General features: G+C 33.7%; 1 protein-coding gene and 1 long non-coding RNA gene across 3 annotated transcripts in view; both read right to left on the minus strand.

Moving 5' to 3' along the window:
- The window catches only part of LOC145280023 (splicing factor 3B subunit 3), an 85,685-nt gene that overhangs the window by 26,599 nt on the left and 37,879 nt on the right, over positions 1–21,207 (minus strand). For both annotated transcript variants that reach the window (XM_080131805.1, XM_080131721.1), the window contains exons 14-16: positions 8,990–9,141; positions 3,633–3,788; positions 2,639–2,794 (exon numbers count right to left, since the gene is read on the minus strand). In XM_080131805.1, coding sequence (XP_079987931.1) covers positions 2,639–2,794; positions 3,633–3,788; positions 8,990–9,141 — 464 coding nt within the window. The remainder of the gene's footprint in view (positions 1–2,638; positions 2,795–3,632; positions 3,789–8,989; positions 9,142–21,207) is intronic.
- Positions 9,444–9,811, minus strand: LOC145280127 (uncharacterized). Its single transcript, XR_013868560.1, has 2 exons — positions 9,742–9,811; positions 9,444–9,480 (listed from the first exon to the last, which is right to left on the minus strand). It is a non-coding gene; the product is annotated as an uncharacterized LOC145280127 (long non-coding RNA).

The following is a 21,207-nucleotide window of genomic DNA, read 5'->3' on the forward strand; positions in this document are numbered from 1 at the left end:
AAATTTTATTGGAAAGGAGAAAAAAAATTTAAATAATTAGAAAAATTTCAAATTTTATGAAAAATGACAGTAGAAGATCTGTTAGAACTATTTTTGTTTTTACAAAAAAAAATAAAAATAAAAAAATGTTATTAATCTATTTCTTAAAAATAGCAAAAGGAGATAAGTCAGTTTGTTATACGGAATAGACTAAAACGTTAAAACTTCTTTATTCGATAAATCTTTCTTGTAATTATTTTTCTACTCAATCATTTTTTGGAATTTCTGAAATTTTCAATAATTTTGACATGACATGTAATTACATAAGTGTTTTTCAGATATCCACTTATAATGCACAAGCACGGAGAGTAAATTGAATACATAAATGTTATATGAAAAATCAAGGTATTTGATAGACCAAGATGTTAGCGATAATCAATACTTACTGCCTAACTTGATAATATTTAATCTAAACTTAATGGTTAGAGAAGAGACTAATTCTTATATGTAGGAGGAGGTGAAAAATTATAAAGTATTTATTTTATAAAAAAAACAACAAAGAACTTAAAGATATTTTAGGTCACTTAAGTTATTTAATCCAAGCCCCACCAATTCATACACAGTCAAAACTCAGGAATAACATCCTGAATGTGCAGAGGAAAAAAATCTATAAGTTGTATTTAGTAATAAAATAAATGCTTTACATCAAAACCTTAATTAATAAATACTGAATATTTAGATCAGATAAGTCTAATTTTTTTTCATAGATTTTTATTTCCAATCAGGAGTATTTATTTTTTAATTAAAAATCAAATTATTTTGACTTTCATTGACCATCCATAAATTATGTTAAAATGTTAACAATTCAAGATATTTTAAATACAATTTTGGATCTATTGCGAGTCATTTTAATTGGTGATTTAGCTGCTGAATCAGCTTTTTCATTTACTTCCAGAATTCCTCCTATATTAAGACAAAACTAAAGGAAAATCTATATGATGTATGTATCTGTGACAAAAAAAAAATATTCCGAAAATCACTTAAATTCATCAAATAGTTTTATTTTCATATAAGAAAATCAAAGTATTCGAAAAGTGACTGCCTCATCCGCCTTTTTGAAAAAAATGTCAAGAAACCAAAGGAGATAACTCAACAATAATTTACATTTACTCGATACATCTTATAATGCTAATGAAATCCCATTAATCGTTTAAAAATGATTTCTTTATAAAAATTTAACTACTTAATCAATTTACATAATTTTTGGAATATGATATCGTTTTGTCACGGGTATGTATATCATACAGATTTTTCTTTCTTTTGAATATAGGAAGATAGCTGGACAAGAACCCCAAAAACTTTAGCTCTTCTGACACATAGTTCTGTTCATGACATCATATCCCAACGTATAATTGTAAACAAGAGTGATAAGTCAATCTGAAATACAGAATTGATCACAATAGCAGAAAAATAAAACTGAATTATTCAATAAATTTTTATTTTCTTAATCGAATTCTAACCTTACACTATCATCTAAACACTGATACAATTTAAACAGTCTATGATGTTGGATTCTAAACCACAAAACTAAGAGAAAATGACAAATGCACAGCGTCTTATCTACATTTTTTGTAAGATACATTTTGATTGGCTAATTGAGATAATTTGTCATAGTTTTGACGAATTGTTTTATTTGTTCAAATAAAAGTAAAGATCCATTTAAATTACTATAGACAATTTTATTGACTAAAAGTAATTTCTTAAAATCAAATATTTTTGGCTTGTTTATACAAATGGTTCATTCAAAATGTAAATTGATTATTCATGTTTTGGGATTCTTTATCAACTACAGTTCTCATCGTCAGTGTTATTTTCACATTTCAACCGATGTAACCATTGACCATCTTCAGATGTATCTTGTTCAACTCAAGAATCTGCATGGAATTTCAAACTAATCCCTTTATTTAATACATGGGTAGTTGTTAGTTATGACGGAGTAGGTATCCTAAGTAATTTGCAACTGTATTTTTAAAATACAATTGCAAATTACTTAGCACTTCTACCCAGTCATGACTGATGTAATGAGAGCATTTTCCCTTCATGGATTAAATGAAAAATTCCGTTCTAAATTCTGTGCAGATTCAAAGTTCAACAGAAATATTTCTGAGTTTGCATAAGATACATCTAAAGACGGTCTGAGGTTACATAGACCAAAATCTTCTGAAAATAGCACTGAAGATGAGAACAGTAGTCCAAGTAATCTAAATAACATGAATAATCAATCCTTATGTAAAAAAAATTCAAAAATGTAAATTGATTATATTTAATGAACTTGAATGAATTACATTATCAGCTTCTAGTGACAGGTAAGCCATATCTTCTAAACTAATGTCTATTCAAGTCACCTATGTCAAAGTGAAACGCGTTTTGTTTTTTTTGTTCTTTCAATCATTTGAAAGGGGGAGAAGGATGCTTATCTAAGCCAAACCATCATTTATAAAAACCTATACAAATATATTCTAAAATAAGAATCTAAACAATGTTGGGTAAATACAGCTTCATAATATTTTATGGTAATTTAATAGAAAGTACTTTTTATTTCTATGTATTATTAAAACAATGTTTGCAAGTAGATGTAATTAACAAAGAATTTACTTACAGATGGATCCAAGGATATGATACGAACTGTATTATCCGCTAAACCTACAGCCAAGAATCGAGATCGTTGTTCCCCAGATGGGACTCTTCCAAGACCCATACAAACAACATCAGCAGACATTTCTTTTTTCTCTGTGTATTCATTCAATTGACCAGTCTAAAATCATAGAGAGAAAAAATAAATCCTTTATATTCAAGAACATTAAATAATCTAAATATGTTGATATATTCTTTATGAATTAAAACAATAGGGTTGTCAGGGTTCATACAGATTTTCAATGTGGCTTTTCAATGCCTTCTCCAAACAAAATTTGAGTTTTAAAAACAAAATTTGTTATATAAAGAATGATATAATAAACCAAAAAAAAAAAAAAAAAAAAGCTTAATATTTTAAATCATATTTTCAAAATATATTAATAGTATTTTTGATTTTGAATCTCACTTAGGTTACATCTGTAAAGTATATGGATAACATCGCAAAGTTTCACAATAAAGTGGCGTAACAATATCAGAAATAATATGCAATTTCAGAACAATGTATTTATTTGGATTTTATTTTTAATATTCAGACACAAATTTTTATTCAATATAAAGAATACGATTTATTAAAGCCTTTTCAAGGTAATAATGGAAAGAAAGCCTTTTCAAAACCAAGCTCAAAATTTTTCAAGCCTGTGCGAGCTGTTAGTTGTTATTTCATTTTTTAATGATTATATTTAACTGAAAAGATAAGATGTACTTACTAAGCCATAGAGATTTTATAATAAATGACTGTATTGACAGGGGAAAAGAGAGAGGAGGATGAAGAGAAAGAGGGAGGAAGGTGGAAGTTAGAGAGAGGGTGAGGAAAAGAAATGTAGGAAAGAGAGGGAGAGAGTGAGAGAAAAATGAAAGAGGAGGAAAGAGAGCTAAAGAGAAAGGGGAAGTAAGATAAAAATGAGGGAAGAAGAGCAAAAAAGAGAGAATTAAATAAAAGAAAAGAATTTTGGACTCACAGGATCCATTTCAAAATAAACCAATTCTCCTCCTGTCAAAGCTATAACAACTTGTCTCTGATTGACGGCACATTTTACAATTGTTTTCTTTCCAGGGGTTTTCCATTCATTTACACGCTTATCAGCACGGATGTGACGAATACCATCAGGATATATCTGTAGGGACGAATAAATAAAATGTTATGTTCATGAAATCAATCATTTTCATTAAGTTGTTGCATTTTAAAAAATATTCAACATTACAATTTCTATGAAATCTAAAAAAAGTAACTATTATTGTTTTAGAGTGAAGGTGGTGGTGAGGCAATGCAAAATTTTAAATATTAAATAAAAAATAAAATCATGTTTGAATAGTTATTTTCATCTACCGTACTATACCAAAGCAGCACTAATCCTATGCCTATCCTCTAAAGGAGGAAGTTTTATAGGAGTACGAAATTCACAAGTGGGGCCCAATTGCAAGTACATTATTATTTTCATCTGAGAAGTTAAAAAAATGTTTTTTAAATAAGTTAAAAAAAAAAAAAAAAAAAATTATCAGAATATTAAAAAAATAAATAAAAAGTTCAAATTTTCAAGTTGTAAAATCATGAGCATCCCTCAACAACCGCCATTGTCAACACTTGTAGTGATTTTCTTCATCTTCTTCTTAGTGTCATTCTGGACGTGTCATCTCGGTGATTGTCAAGGGTGCGAGCTCTGGTTCACAAGTATATGAAAACAAATGCAACAGCAAATTATAAGAGATTACAAACTCCCTGATAAATTGTGTATATATCAGTCTCATCCCTTTACAGTAGAGATCCCTAGGTGCAAGTAAAACCTTTTACTCCAATAGTTTCTTCCCCAGAACTGCGGGTCTTTGGAACTCCCTTCCGGGATTCTGCTTTCCCAACTGTACTGATATGCAGAAGTTCAAGTGTAATGTGAACAAACATCTTTCTTCTCATCTTCCTTCATAATGACCCTGCTAATTAAGTCCCTGATAGTAGCCCCCTGCTTCAAAGCGGCACTGTGCCTTGTTTGGGGTGAAAATTGAATAAAAAAAAATTTTTTTTTTAAAGTTGTACTGTGGGCGTGTTTGATACAAGAGTTGTAAAACAAGGGCCGCCGAACGTTGTCCGTAAAAGCATCTTTGTCAGTTGATCAGTTCGTCTCATTAGAATTGCTAACTCCAGCAAACTAACTGACTCCTAAACATACTGACTCAGGATAGGAAAATCCTAAGTGTCTTGCCTAAGTAGAAAATGACTTGGTCACTTTCAGCTGACTACATATTTTTTTTTTTTTTTTTTTTTTTTTAAATCGCCTTTTTGTGTGTTTTAGTGAATCATTAGGTCATGATTCTACTTGCACCGATCCTTCCCTTCCCAGCGAATTTACCTCCCAACAGTAGGTTCTTTGATAAAATAAGGGTGCATTCAAAGTTAACGTTTCTTTTTAAAGCACAATTGAACCATACTACTTGACTTTTAGGTACTTCTGCACATACTGACTCAGATTTCTATTAGACTGACTCTGGCTCAACCAGCAGCTGACATAAACTGCTGGAATAAGCCAACATTGGTCAAAGTAAAAGATGCTGGGAAGCAAAATAACATTTATCACATACTAAATACAATGAAAAAACAAGTGAAGCATGCATGGTCCCCCATGAGTGCACAGTGAACAAGGCATAAAAAAAAAAAAAAAATGACTAAGTTCAGTCCCCCCCCCCCTTATATTTAGCCCCAAAAGCCCCCAGGAGACGCCAAATCCTGGTGAAAATATAGAATATTTCCTTAAGAATATTTTCGGTCAACTGTAGGACAGTCGTTGATGGCAAAGGAGAAGATAGGGTAGAAGAAACGGAAGGAAACTCCTCAGTGGGATATTTTCTGCAATGTGATTTATGATGGAGACAAACAGATTATTTCCAAATTTTTGTCTTCACATAAATTTCAAGTATATTATTAGTTGAAGTTGAAAGATTGTGTTCATTTTTTATTTTTTTTTTTTACAAAAGATAAATTTGTTAGATTTTTTTTTTGTACATAACTAGAATTAAAAATTTTTTTTTTCAATATCAAGAAGCTCCCAGCTGGTTCCGCCTTCTTATTGTGTTGTTTAGCCTCCTTCCACATCCTCTCAATGTGATTATTCATCACAGGGATATACAAAATTCATTAGTCACGAGGATCTACAAATATGGTTAACCGTCAGGTGGTGGAACTTCTCCAACTTTGTTGTATAGCTTCCAACAGTCGAATGCAACTGTGGTCTCTATCAGAACATATTTTTTTTAATGTAGGAAGGTTTTGGTACTGTGATTTGGTATAGCCACCAAGATATCCTCCTTATCAATGATGTCATATCCTTCGAAGACCCAGAGTAATTCAATGAGTCTCCTAACATTGTGCTTTTTTCTCTTAAACAAAGACTTGGTTGATTCCCACCATGTGTCTGGGGCCTTCAATCTGCCAGGGATTCCTAAGGAAATAATCCTGAAAAATGTCTCTAATGAAGTTCCTCCAGTCAGTAATAGTATGCTCTGACCCAATTTCACATTCCTTTTGAAGATTTTTTTGGAGTGGTCATATCATGTGCCCACAAATAATTTACAAAATTTTTGAGATTTCTAATTTAAACCTTGAAAAAAAAAAATGTTCTGCTACATAAGGAGACCACTATCTGCATTAAGCATTAGTACACCTTCAAGCAAAACCATTGCTCAAATATACTCTTTTTTAAGTGAACACTTCTGTGTACATGTCTTGCACCTCAATTCTGAGGCTAATGGCTTTCTCTCTTGGCAATAACTGTTTGCTGAGGCATCTGTATCATTTCTTCTTACATAGATTTGTTTTAGAGTTAACCATTTTCATGCATGAATATAAATTTTTTTTCTTCCAATTTATTGTCACCTGCTCCCATTTCCAATGGTACTTTTCTATTGGCTGATCAACTTGATCAATGCTTGGCATACTCCAGTGGTTTACGTCAGCTGCTGGTCAAGCCAAAGTCAAGTCTTACGGATATGCAGAAGTACTAACTTTTACATTGTAGTCATTAATTCAAGTTCAAAATAATTTTATGAAATCAACTGTAGGTTCTCTAATGTGCAATGTAGACCACAATGTTTTGTGGACTAAGTCACTGCAAGAAGGTATGTGAAACTTCCTCCAGTGTACCATGCTGGGTCCCTGACTAATTCAATTCAATTTATTCAATATAGGTTAAAACATTATGTTTCGTTGTCATTGAGGGCGGAGAAGAAAGAGAAAAAAAAGGAAAGTGAACAAAGGGAGAGGAAGGGGGCGCTGTAAATTTTGACAGTTGGAAAAATATAGTTGACAAGCATCTGTCCAACTTTGTTAGTGCGGTGACAACTACAAGTGGTAGTCTATTCTAAGGAATCAATATGTGGATGAAAAATGCGACTTTTCATCGGTTTAGCTAAAATCTCTGATGAAACTGCTTCAGGTAGTGTCTTCTCAGTCCAGGTTCAAGGGTGAAGAAAAGATTCCGAGGAAGGTTGTAATGGCCATGAAGGAGGTTATAGGCCAAAATTATGTCACCAATCAGTCTTCAGCGCTCCAGCGAAAAAAGGTTCAGCCGCTGCATATAGGTCTTGTAAGGAAGGTAAAAAAAAAAACTTGCCACGACCTGGTCACCAGCCTCTGCACTTACTCCAGATGCTGAATGTCATAAACCAGGTATGAAGACAACGCCTGGATTCCATACTCCAACATAGGTCAGACGAGTGATACGTACATAGGGAGGAAAACATCTGGAATGAGTTCGGCAAAACAGTGCTTGATGAGAAAAAGAGTACTCCTTGCCTTGCATATGGTAAGGTCTGTTGTTCGAGAAGAAAACTACCTTTGCCATGAAACTTCAAAATCATAAGTGGGGTCGACCAGCTTGGCAGATGAATAATCTGATCATGACTTATTCATAAATCCTTTTCTCTAGCAACCTGATGCATCCGGAGCTCGGTCGGAGTTCTCCAGTAGACCCATTTTTTCGGTAACAATTCTTTCCGAAAAACAAAAAACACTTTGTTATGAGTCCATGTTATGCATTTGACAGCAGCAAGAAAGTGTCGAGTGTTCAGATAAAAACCTGATTTTGATAGGTTGAGGTTTGACAGCTAAGTTTTCAACCTGACAGTCAATTCTGAAAGCCTTGATCTCTGCTGATTCAGCGTCACAAAGTGTGGTTTTTATAATGATTGATATGGCCTCAAAATCATTCTAAAACTTCTCAAGTTCTGTTGCCATCGAGCTCTCTGGTATTCTGTAGACAAATATAGATTTAGTGTGATGAACATTTTGAAAAGCATCAGGCGCCTAGGGAGGTGTTCAGTACTTTTGAGCATCTTTTGAACTCTTCAGAGACAGGCAGGACCCGAGGTAGAAGAGATAGGCATGCTTGAAAGAGCAGTATCATAAGAGTTGGTGAGCTTGAGTGTCAGCAGTGAAGGATTTGGATGAGTAACAGCTCTTGAACTGGCTTTATTTTCACTTCTGTTGTCTGTTCTTTTTTGTCTTTGGCAGAGGCACAGCTTCATCAGTGGTTGAGCAACTGACAGATGGTTTCTCAGACTGATCAGATAATTGTTTAACCTGCCTCTACAACTCAAATATTGTATGACAATGAGTGCACTTACAGTGGCAAGGAGGTTTTGTCTCGTTCGATGGAAGAATTGATTTGGTTCATGTTACGGGAGCCATTTTCAAAGAATGAGGATGGAAGATATGAGAAATGATTAAAAAGTCACACCAAAAATAATTTTAAAACCTTCTGTTGCTGTTGTAGTTTTTGAAAATAGTGATGCTTTCAATTTCAAATAGGTGATCAACAAAGTTAAGAATCCAATAAAAAATTGAATAAAATCAAGACAAACTTTGTTTTTTTAGCCGTAAAATGGGCGATTTCACTCATTTTGATGACAATAAAAGCATTAGAAGTGTGGAATACTCATTGATCCTCATTTAATCTCGGGCAATGTCGGGTCTCCTTGCTAGAACATATATAAAGTTCATTTAAAAAAAACATTTGGGGATTTTAGAAAGTTTAACTCCATGGAGTAAATACAGTATTTTGGTGCATGAAACTAGTTTAGGAAATAGATAAAGTGACAACATTTAACCCCAATGTTTTGGCTTTATACTTAATCTAATTTTTTAAGAACTTTATTGTAAATTATTTTTGTACAAGTTTTTAAAGATAAATAAATCCGCATATCATTTCTCGCTTTGCAACATACTCGTAAACTCTGACTGACTAATCAGTTTTAATAATAAACGTCAAGTCTTTCAATTATTTAATCCACTATGTTTATAAAAAGAAATCATATTTTCAAAGCTACATACCTGAACAAGGGCATCATCACCCAATTGAGAGCAAGATAATGTTGGTGTGGTACCAAGGAAACCAGAATCTGTTACTTCTTCTACCGTTTCCCCAATAGAAAGTACGAGGGTAGCATTCACGAAAGACACAATGATGTAAGCATCATATTCATCTATAAAATACAAATCAGAACAATTCAACGTAAAATAGTTCAGATAATGAAAAGAACACCAATAAAAACGCGCCAACAAACTGAAAGGTTAACAACAATAATTAACCTGTATTAAAATAAAAAACTCTCTTGCACACTAAGAGTAAAACAAGGTCATGAAAGAAATCATTAAAAAAAAAAAAAAAAAAATGGCCTAGAAGTAAAAATCAGATTGTTCGTTGTTTTTGTCTAGCGAAAATCATGTCAAAATTAAGCGGAATCAACCAAAAGCTGTTCCTTTTGTTTCACCCAATTGGTGCAGCTCTTAAACCTTAATTGATCCAGAATTTGTTCTTAAACCTTAATTGATCCAGAATTTGTTCTTAAACCTTAATTGATCCAGAATTTGTTCTTAAACCTTAATTGATCCAGAATTTGTTCTTAAACCTTAATTGATCCAGAATTTGTTCTTAAACCTTAATTGATCCAGAATTTGTTCTTAAACCTTAATTGATCCAGAATTTGTTCTTAAACCTTAATTGATCCAGAATTTGTTCTTAAACCTTAATTGATCCAGAATTTGTTCTTAAACCTTAATTGACCCAGAATTTGTTCTTAAACTTTGATTGATCCGGAATATAAATCATAATAAAAAAGAGGAGGGGAGCCACAAGCAAAAAAAAAAAAAAAAAAAAAAAATACAGATGATTTGTCTTGTTTACTTTCTAAGAAAACTAGCAGGGGTACCCGGTGTTGCCTGAGGCAAAAGTGTAACACATTTCTATAAAAACTTCTATCTCCCCATGCATGACGACCAAAAGGGCAGAACTGCTTGCTCGGGGATTCACCTCCAACTCCACCCTAGAGCCAACAAACAACTCCCTCCCAAATTTCCCTATGCAGGCAGAAGCTACAATTGATGATCCGAAAGTCAGCTTTTCTCATATCCGCGATATCATGAAAAACTTAGACACCTCCAAGGTGTATGGGCTTGATCTCATCCCTTCTATACTAATTTGGAAATGCTCAGCTAAGCTAATCCCCGTGCTTTCCAAACTCTACAACAAATGCCTTGCTAAATCCTGTTTCCCTAATAGCTGGAAGATGGCCTCTATGGTACCAGTGTACAAGAATTCTGGCAAAAGGACCGACCCTCTCAATTATTGTCCTGTTAGTCTCTTCCCTCTTTTCACTAAAATCTTTGAGATGCTATCAATCAAGCACTAGTTCACCACCTTGCAAAAGGTGATCTTTTTTTTTTTAACAAACAGTACGGATTTAGGCAATGTTGTTCTACTGCAGATATTTTAACAGTCATTTCTGAACATATAAACCATGTACTGGATAAGGTGGGTGAAGCCAGGTCCTTGATATATCCAAGGCCTATGACAAAGTCTGGCATGAAGAGTTGCTAATGAAAATTAAATTATATGGTATAACTGGATGTATACTCAATATAATTAGATCCTTCTTAGACAATAGGACCATTCAGGTTGTCATTGATGGACGTTCATCCAAGCAGTATAAAATTATTGCAGGAGTGCCTCAGGGGTCGATCCTTGGGCCACTATTATTTCTGATATTCATCAATTACCTTCCTGATAATAGTGTCTGAGATAGGTATATTTGCTGATGATACAATGCTCCATAACATGCATGAAGGAAGATGCACACAAATCCAAGACAATGGCTGAATCGTGAGAAAATGACCTCCAGATCATAGTGGAATGGGGATGTAAATGGATGGAAACATTTAATGCTGGTTAGATTAAGCTGCTCTTCTTTAACAATTGCAAGAAGCCTCTCCAACCACCGATATACATGGCAAATAACTCCCTACCTGAGAATTCTTCTTTCAAACTCCTCGGCTTAACATTCACAGGAAATATGAACTGGAACAAATACAGTGAGGACATTACAAAGGCTGCTGCAATGAAGGTGAGCTCCCTCTATCATGCTAGAAAACTACTCACACCTGAGAGTATCCTGTACGTCTAAGGCCACCATTCGCCATGCATGAAGTATTGTTGGCACATCTGGGCTAGTGCATAGTTTCTATTAGTCTCTCCCTCTTGGATAAGGTCCAAAAAAGAGTCTTCAATCTAATAGGTCCCAATGTATCAACTAGGCTCCAACCATTGTCCTATCACTGCAATGTTGCATCCCTGTGCCTGTTTTACAAATATTTTAATAGAACATGCTCTGATGAACTCATTGCACTTGTGCCCCTCAACATACATATCCCCAACAAATCTGCTTAGCAACAAAATCACACCCCTTCACTGATGAGGTCCCTAAATGTCAGAAAGTTTTCTACTCTAATAGCTTCTTCCTTAGAATGCCTACACTTTGGAATTCCCTTCCTGCTACCCGCTTCCCAAACTGTACTGATATGCAGAAGTTCAAATGCAACATAAACCAAAATCATTCTTAGGCATGGTTCTAATTAGTAGCCCCTTACATCCAAGTGGCAATATGCCTTGTTTCGGGTGAAGGTGAGAGGGACAAAAAAAAATAAAAATAAAAAAACACTCTTTTTCTTGTTTTTTCTCATTCTCCTCTTTCTTCTCTGCTCAGCCCATTCTTCTCAGCTCAACTCGTTTATGTAGATTTGTTGAAGAATGTTTTGGCATAAAAGAAGTAATTTTTTAATTAAATATAATAGTTACTTCCCTTTAGTACACATTCTGGTTGGAAAATTGACCATAACGAAATTTGCACCAGCTTAGGTCAAACAACTAATTTTTTTAAATTTTAGGTATTATTTATTCGAGTGAACGCAAATCAGGAAGATTTGAACTTTATGCATATTTGTTTTGTATTTTTGAATTTTAGCTAAACACAAAAGCGTACACATAGAGGGAACTTGAATGCCTACTAGACACTATCCTTGAGTGTCTAAGGTTTCTTTGTACAGAGGTTTGCCAGAATAACCTGGCATGAGGATACTTTTCCCTAGAAGTAAATCCTGACCAAATATTTAAAATCACATAGTATTCGCAGCCCAAATAAGATCTCCTTTTTATGGCTAACCCACATTAGATTTTATGAGGAATGGTACACTTTCTCCATGTGATATTACCTCAAGTCGTAGCATGAAGCTGGATACTCCACCAGACTAGATAAATTCTTGTCCTGGAATCCAGTAAGACCAAAACAAAAGATTGTTGCAATATTTTGGATTATAATGGGGTATGATCCCGCACAGTCAGGAGATTCTATTTATAAACGATGCTGCTAGGAACTAACAAATCAAATTAATTCACGTTCTGCTACCAACCAATCAGAAACCAGAATTGCTCCATAAAAATTAAACTTTATCTGTAGCAACTTCGCACGTTTTCTTTGTGTCAACACGGGAAGAATCTTTTGCTCTGTGGCTCCCAACTCAAGAACTGTCTACTGAGAACCAGTCACCTCCAGGACTTGTATAGAACATCTAACCATTGGAAACTGTTCTGAAACAAAACATGGCTTACAACATATGAAAATGGTTAATTGGGGAGAGAAAAATTATGTTCTCCACATCTTTACTAACTCAGTGGTTGAGAGATAAAGAACTTTAATGGGACATTCGACTATGTATTTCATATAGAGTTCAAGTGTTAGCCGCAGGTATCGAGCCCCCTTTGATTTCTGAGAACTTTGATTGAAGTAAAATAAAACAAAAAATGCAATTTACATAATAGATTTTTATACTTATCATATTTTCAAAACTAATGTTAAAATCAAAGCAAATGTAGTAAAACGTTAGCGGATTTAAATTTATTAACTAAAATTCAATTTCAACATTAAACTCCTGTGTCAATAATTATCAGTGAATTTTGAAAAGCAAAACAAAAACACATAAGGAATACAGTTAAATGTAAGGAAATAAATTAATGGAATGTCTGTCACTATTTTATTATTGAAACTGAGTGAAAAGTAATAGAATTATGATTGTATTAAGATTTAGAAAAGATGTTATTTTGTTGATTTGAAAAAACAAGACTTAATAGAAATCACAATTTTATGAAAATCAAGAACTAAATTGTTCCTACAATGGATAAAAGCATCTTGAAGTTATAACTCTAAATGCAAAATAGTATTTTATATAAGGAACTTTCTCTGCATGTGTACGAGTGCATTCGTTCTCTATGGACTTGAAAAAAAAAAAAAAATCTGATAAATATAAAAAATTGATAATCAAAAAAATCTGATTTTTTTTTTTTTTTTTTTTTTACATAGGCATCACCACTTATCAAGGTCAAGAGGCCACTCGAGGATAAGGGTTAAAGAGTGTACAGTAGAAATTGGAAAATATAGTAATTGTTAATAATGGAAATTCGGTAAATTTGTTAACTTATATGGAACGGTTCATCAAAAACTTGTTTTAATGATTAAAAGAAGGAAGTCCGATTTTAACCAAGGGTAACACCTTTATCCAACTTAACATCACAAGTTCATTTGAGAAGTTTTATCGACTGGATCTTTGAAGAGGGTGTAGATTAGGGAATGGCCTTCAGATAGCTGGCTGTGAATAATAAATAGGCAGTTTTGAACCAAGTGGTAATTCATTTTGGGGGGTATTGTGGGAGACGTGCCCTAATCAAATGTGCCACCATGGAATTCACTAGTTGCTTGTTGTAAAAGTATGAACTTGAGCGTGTGTTAGTCGTCTGAAAACACAAACTGATTTGGTTGGACAAGGACTGTTGACTATTATTGGTAACTCATGTAGAGGTTGTGAAACAATAAAACACACAGCGGTCTGATTAAGTAAAAGACAGGCAAAAACAAAACCCAATTAAATTTTCACTATGATTTTTAATTTTTCTGTTTTGATGTTTTTCTAATTGCTCCAAATGAAATGAGTGAAACACTTTTGTAGCTCCCCACCCCCGAGGCAATATGATTGTTTTTTCTTGAGGAAAAACATGAAATGTGTGACTTTCAATATTTTGTTAAAAAGTTACAAGAATTACAATTTCCAAGCATTAAAAACAAGTTAAGTGTTTATTTAGAATTACATTTGATTAAAAAGACAAAATCTTTATCATGTATGTACTTTCATTAAAAATAATTGCAATCAACGTCAGATAATTACAAATGTCCTTTTTTTGTGTTGTTATCAAGTTAGTGGTCAGATGTTGTGACACAATGTAAGATAGAGAACATCTCTTGATATGAACTTTTTTATACACGAGTGTGATAATCTGAGATTTGGCAAAAGATCTTAGGCACATCTTTAAGAAATTTGCAATAAAAATGCATTTGAAATATAGTTTCAAAGGAATTTTGTCTGTTTATTCAAGATTTCAAATTTTTTAAAAATGTTTTTAGGAGCTTTTGAAAAATATCTCATACAAGGGACATTCCAAAAGTAGCACCTTTTTTTTTTTTTTTTTTTTTTTACCCAAATGGATCAGAAGAGATTGCAAATTGCATTGTTATGATGACTAAACTTATGCATTCATGATCAGAAAGTTTCATCTCTGTTGCAGATATTGATTCTAAGAAAGCAACCCTTGTCATTGGCATGCATCAAAAGTAGAGAGGTGTCACTGAATTCCAGGCAAAAGTGCATTGAGAATGGTGGTGACTATCTAGAAAAAATAAATTCTGAAGCACAAAAGGTTGTTTGTTTTAATGGTACCACTCCCATCTTTGTAGCACTTCAACTTTGTTAATTGAAAAAATAAGTTTTACGTTTAAAACAACCCTCATATATTACAGTCCAAAAAGCGAGGTCAGTAATTTGACAGACTCAAAATTTATTATAAAAATATGAAAACTTAATATACCATTAAAATTTAATTAAATAATTTGATAGTTCCCAAAATTCCTATTATTTTTTTTAATTCATTCATCTTAAAATGTTTCCATCTGTCTGATTTGGAAAATTGTAAAAATTCAATTGACTAGATGTGGTTTTCTGAAATCTGACCAGTGAAAAATATATTGTTCACTAAACTATGTTTTGATAATATGATTAAAGTTTGAACAATACTTAAAAACAATAACAGTAAATTAGTAATAAGTGTGTGTATATAATCAACAAAAAGGAGTTTTGCAACCTGAAATACAATAAAAACAAAATGGAGATTAACAAGTATTAACAAGTACTCAGTTAATATTAAAACAGTTAACAATAGTACAAATAAATCAAAGTTTGCAGACTTTATGATTGACTCAAAAATAAACTACCATATTTGCTGCATCCTAAATTAAATATTTCATTGATATGAACATAATGCTTATTTGGATATGGTAGTTTATTTTTACTTGTGAATGTAGGTGGTTAGAGTTTATGGTTTTAAATAAAATAATACAAATAATGATATAGGTCTACTATGGTGTTGCAAACTGTTTATAGGTGAGATTCCCTGAGATTGACAAAGCTTGAAATGTAGGGTGTTGCAATAAAATCTTAAGCTGACATGGGCTATCATATGTTTATGATTTGCTGAAGGATCAAGAAGGACATTGGTTACTCCTACTGCAAGTCACACATCATACTCCTCACTTGAAGTTGAGGAAGGTCATGCTGTTAGCGGCTTTGCTGAACAAGTTTAAGCATGGATCTGACAATTTTCTCTGATGAAAAGAATCTCAGCCAGAACAAAACAAGCAAAAGACAGAATGACAGGTGGATCTGCAATGACATCAAGAAGGTTCCTGCCATAAAACAAAGTTTCCCTCCTTCATTATGGTCCTTGGTATCATCTCCAGTGAGGGGAATGCCATGCCTTAGTTATTCTTTTAAAAGAGCTTGAGAGTCACTGCTGAGGAGCATGGTGAAACTGTGGATGGATGAGATTACCACCAAATGCCCCCCCCCTACATCCAGCTAGATTCCATCCCTTGCATACAAGATGACCTAGATGTGGCTGTTCAATGTTTTTCATGACTAGTTACCAGATTTGTGTCTGCCCTCCTTACCCAACTAAAATCCCCCTATTACTTTTGAGGTGTGACCGACGCCAAGACCAACAAGCACACCCATAACACCATAGATTCTCTGCAGGCTGCCAACATGGAGGCATTCCTTGCTGTAAACAAATGGTTGTGAAATCATATGACTCATTTTGCACTCACCTTGATGTTGTATTCTCTACCAGCACCACTTACATTGAAAAATAATGTAGTTTGTAACTCTAATGCTAAATAAATGTCAGATCTCTACATATACAAATTTTGTTTGTCAAATGTCAGATTTTGCCGCAACACTATGTACTTGCACAGAAACGGTTCTGAAAATCATAATCAACCTATGACAATATACATAAAAACAAAAAGTCATTCATCTTTAAAGCTGCTAATTTTCTCTTCACTTGCCTCCTCATGAAGGCGGAGTTAGGCACAAAGTCATTAAAATGTAGGGAAAATCCAGCTCCCCAAAAAGGGATACTCCGGATTGGGATAAAAATGAAAATTTCCTTAGCCTAAAAGGATTTCTCCTTCACTGAACAAGGGAAAAAGTGTAGAATCACATAAGGATACAAGGATAATGGCTATATCATGAATTTTTGTTTTTTTTATAGTAAGCATTTTCTCTTTAGTAATAAAAGTTCAAATGTTTAACGATACAGAAACAATTCTGTATTATTTGCATTATTTAAACTATTCCAACCGATATAACTGATGATCTTCTTTAAGTTCATCTTGAGATGTGGCAGAACGGATAAAAGTGCTGATTAACAGTTAGTTCTAACTGAGAGTTTTCTAAAGGTTGAAGGTTTAAGCTACACATGATAATAACTCAGACTGACATAATAAAAAAGTTAATATTTCTCCGCAGTCATAAGAAATGAAACAAGACAAATCTACTCACATGGATTAAATAAATTTTTCAGTTCAAAATTCCATAATGTTCCCAAGATTGAAAAGATGTAACTGAAGTTGGTGGGAAGTTTATATTGGGTGAATCATTGTCAAAATAACAAATAAGATGAGAATTATAGTTCACACAATTCAAATAATCCTCATCTTAAAAATATTAAAACATAAAAACAATTGTGTGTTCCATAAACTCCAACAAGTTTTGTGAAAAGAGAATTGAATAAAACAAAACAAAAAAAATGTTCTCATTTCTTTACATTCAAGCAAACATTCATTTTTATATAAAAAAAAATCAAACAAAATAATTATAGGATATTTTGATGGAGAGGCAAAATAATTTTAACCATGCATATTAACAACAACAACAATAATTATTATGAGCACACCAGAAGTGTGAAATTGGATATTGACCAAGGTCGATCAAATACCTTAAAAGGTCACTTGTGAAATCATCACTTGACATTAGGAAAGTTTGGAAGAAATGTGTGATTCTACAGGTTTGTAATGTAAAAAAACAGTCAACCAGCCAGTTGAGTCTGGAGACAAACAGACATAAGGCCAACATTGGAAATGCATTGAACTTATGTCACACACAAGGGTAATTTTGTACACACAGCAACGTAGAAAGAAAATGACTGCTGGGATTGAGTTTTATATAAAACTCAAACTGGAAGAAATCCTTACTCCACACATAAATTATAAAGATAATTGTTTATAAGGTTACTTCGCTAAAAAAAGTTTTTGTATTGAATGGCAAAATCCATCTTTTGAACAATTTCATCTTAAACCATGAATTGATTGCAAATATCTGCTCAATGTTCAAATTTTGCACCGCAAGAATTGGCTATTAACCAACATTGGGCAATACAATCATTTCAAAATTATCCGACAGCTTCACAAGTTGGAATATTATTTTTTCAGTCTGCGCGAAATAATTGTTAAACATCATTTACAATACTTGTTAAATATATTCTAAGAATGCAGCGACCATTTTCTTTCTAGACTTCTGTGTCTATATATTACCTACAGCAGCCTGCAAATGTTAAGCACACAAATAAATTGTTAAACCACTCATTTTTTGTAGAGCTCTTCAGAGTAAAATATGTAAAATCCTAGCATTTATACATTTTTGGTAAAATAAAAATTTTAAGAAATTTTTAAATAAAAAACAAAAAAGATTCCAATGAAGAGTCTGCAATGCAATTGTTTAAAAACACTATGCAAGAATATATTCTCTCCCAAACATGTGCGTTGGACACTTTATTTTTGAAACTTTAAGTGTTTTCAATCCATATTATTACATAATAGTTCTACCTTATGGAATTAATAGATTATTGATTTTACTGTTACTCGTAGATTTAGTTTTATTTGCATAGCTAACTCTAATGAGACCACTTTCGAGTAATTTTTTAAGTGTTAAATTCATAAACCTATATCTATAAATAATTTATTAGTAATTATTGTATTGTTGTAGTTTTCTAGATGTAAATCCACTGAAAATGCTAGTGGATATCCAAAAGTGCTTAATGACAAGCATATATATATATATTTATACAAACATTATTGGCTACATATGTGCATACATGTTTGAGTTGCAATTCCTTTAGAGAAGCAGCACCTTCAGCTTCTCTAAAGGAGTTACAGCACAAACATATATGGAGGCAGGGTGAACAATGTTGACTAAATGGATTATGGCCCAAGCCATCTCTTAACTGTGCGCTCTTCCTCTAATGCAATAACTGATATTATATTCTGTGGTTTCTTGTAACTGTCCACTCTGAACAAATAAATCTTGCGGGAAAATAATCTTTTGCATTTGAGTGAAATTGCTTAGATGAAGAAGACAACCGGGATTACTGACTGGTGTATATAATTATTTATACACACAACAGAGATAGAAATGAAAATACAGGCACCTGTACAATTTTAAGGGCAAAATTATTTACTTTTTTCTATCCAAATATGGACACTAATTCATATGTGAATAAGAAATGCATAAATATGCATATTCATGCCAATAATCAAGTTTACTTATATTTACTTCTATTTTTTAAATATATATTTCTATTGTAATTTTAGAATTAAAAAAAATCTTTTTAAATATTTTACTTCCATGGAAGTTCCCAGAAATCAAGAGTTTCCTTTCTTGCGGTTAACACTTTTTTTTTTTTTTTTCACTCCAAACAAGGCACAGTGCCACTTTGAAGCAGGGGGCTACTATCAGGGACTTAATTAGCGGGGTCATTATGAAGGGAGATGAGTAGAAAGATGTTTGTTAACATTACACTTGAACTTCTGCATATCATTGCAGTTGGGAAAGCAGAATCCTGGAAGGGAGTTCCAAAGACCCGCAGTTCTGGGGGAAGAAACTATTGAAGTAAAAGGCTTTCTTGCACCTAGGGATCTCTACTGTAAAGGGATGAGACTTAGTAGCTTGTCGGGTTTGTCGGGGGTAGTTACGTAGGGGAGGTACAAGTGTTTGCAGTTCGTCAGAGCATTCACCATTGAAGTATTTGTAGAACAGGCAGAGGGATGCAACATCTCATTGATGGGACAGAGGCTGAAGCCTAGATGACAGTTCAGGACCTATCAGGTTGGCGACTCTCTTTTGAACCCTGTCCAGGAGCAAGAGACAAGAAGCAGATGCACCACCCATGATGTGACAACAGTACTCCATACATGGGCGAATGGTTGCCTTATAGAGGTATAGGATACTGTCAGGCGTAAGTAGTTTTCTAGCACGGTAGAGGGAGCCAACCTTCCTTGCAGCAGCCTTGGCAATGCTCTCAATGTATCTATTCCAGTTCATATTCCCTGTAAACGTTAGGCCGAGGAGTTTAAAAGACGTACTTTCAGGTAATGTGTTCTTGGCCATTGCTATTGGTGGTAGAGAAGGTTTCTTGTAGTTATTGAAGGAAACAAGCTTAGTCTTAGCAGCATTGAATGTGACCAACCATTTTTGTCCCCATTCCACTACAGATTGGAGGTCATCCTCTAGTGTTTCTGCCATTTCCTTGGATATGTGTTCATTTGTTTTCCTCTCATATCTGTTATAGAGAGTGATGTCATCGGCAAATATACCCATCTCCGAAACAATTTTATCAGGGAGGTCGTTTATGAATATCAGGAATAATAGAGGTCCAAGGATAGACCCCTGAGGTACTCCCGCATTTATGTCGTATTGTTTGGATGTATGACCGTCGAGGACAACTTGGATTTTTCTATTACTTAAGAAGGATTTAATTACATTATGAATTCTTCCAGCGATTCCATATGATCTAATTTTCCTTAGAAGACCATCGTGCCATACCGTGTCAAAAGCCTTAGATATATCAAGGGCTACCGCTCTACCCTCCCCTGTTTTGTCCAATGAACGGTATATACGTTCAGAAACTACAGTTAAGATATCTGCTGTTGAACGGGCTTGCCTGAATCCATATTGTTTGTCAGTCAGGAGTTTAGCAGCTGTTAGGTGCTGGACTAGGGCTTGATTAACTAAGGACTCAAATATTTTGGCGAAAAGCGGGAGGAGGCTAATGGGGCGATAATTTAGTGGGTCAGTTCTTTTACCAGAATTCTTGAAGACTGGTACCACAGAGGCGGTTTTCCAGCAGTCGGGAAAACAAGATTCGTTAAGGCATTTATTGTAAAGTTTGGACAGAATTGGAGCAACCTCGGCAGAGCATTTTTTTTAATAGCACAGCCGGGATGAGATCTGGTCCACATGCTTTTGAGGTGTCTAGGTTTTTTATAATAGCATGTACCTGAGAAGGGGTGATTTTCAAATCGTTTAGTGACGCGTCTGTTCGCAGAGGAAAATCAGGGAGTGAGTGGTGTACCGAGTTCAGTGTGGAGTTTGAGGCAAACCGACTGGCAAGCAGATTAGCCTTGTCAGTTGCCGTGCAAGCAACCTCATGATTGTTTGGTCTCTATATGAGATATTCATGTGTTCTATTTGAGTTATTCTTTTTTGAGTTAATAAAGAATATAAGAACATTTTCCTCTAATTGACCAGTTAACTATTTTATAGTAAATCTTTTTTGTGATCTCTTGGTCTTACCAGATTCTAGAACAAGAATTCATCTAGTCTGGTGGAGTATCCAGCTTAGTGCTATTACCATAGGCAACATCACTTGAAAAAGGTGCATCAGTCCTCGAATAAGTCAGTATATGATAGTCATATCGAGAGAATCTAATTTGAGTTTCGAATACTATTTATATATTAATATGATAGCGTGCGTGTTACTTTGTTTGTCACACCTACAT

This window comes from Euprymna scolopes, chromosome 1 (genome assembly GCF_053919585.1).
Source record: "Euprymna scolopes isolate OS-2025 chromosome 1, ASM5391958v1, whole genome shotgun sequence".
In the NCBI taxonomy this organism is placed as follows: Eukaryota; Metazoa; Mollusca; class Cephalopoda; order Sepiida; family Sepiolidae; genus Euprymna; species Euprymna scolopes.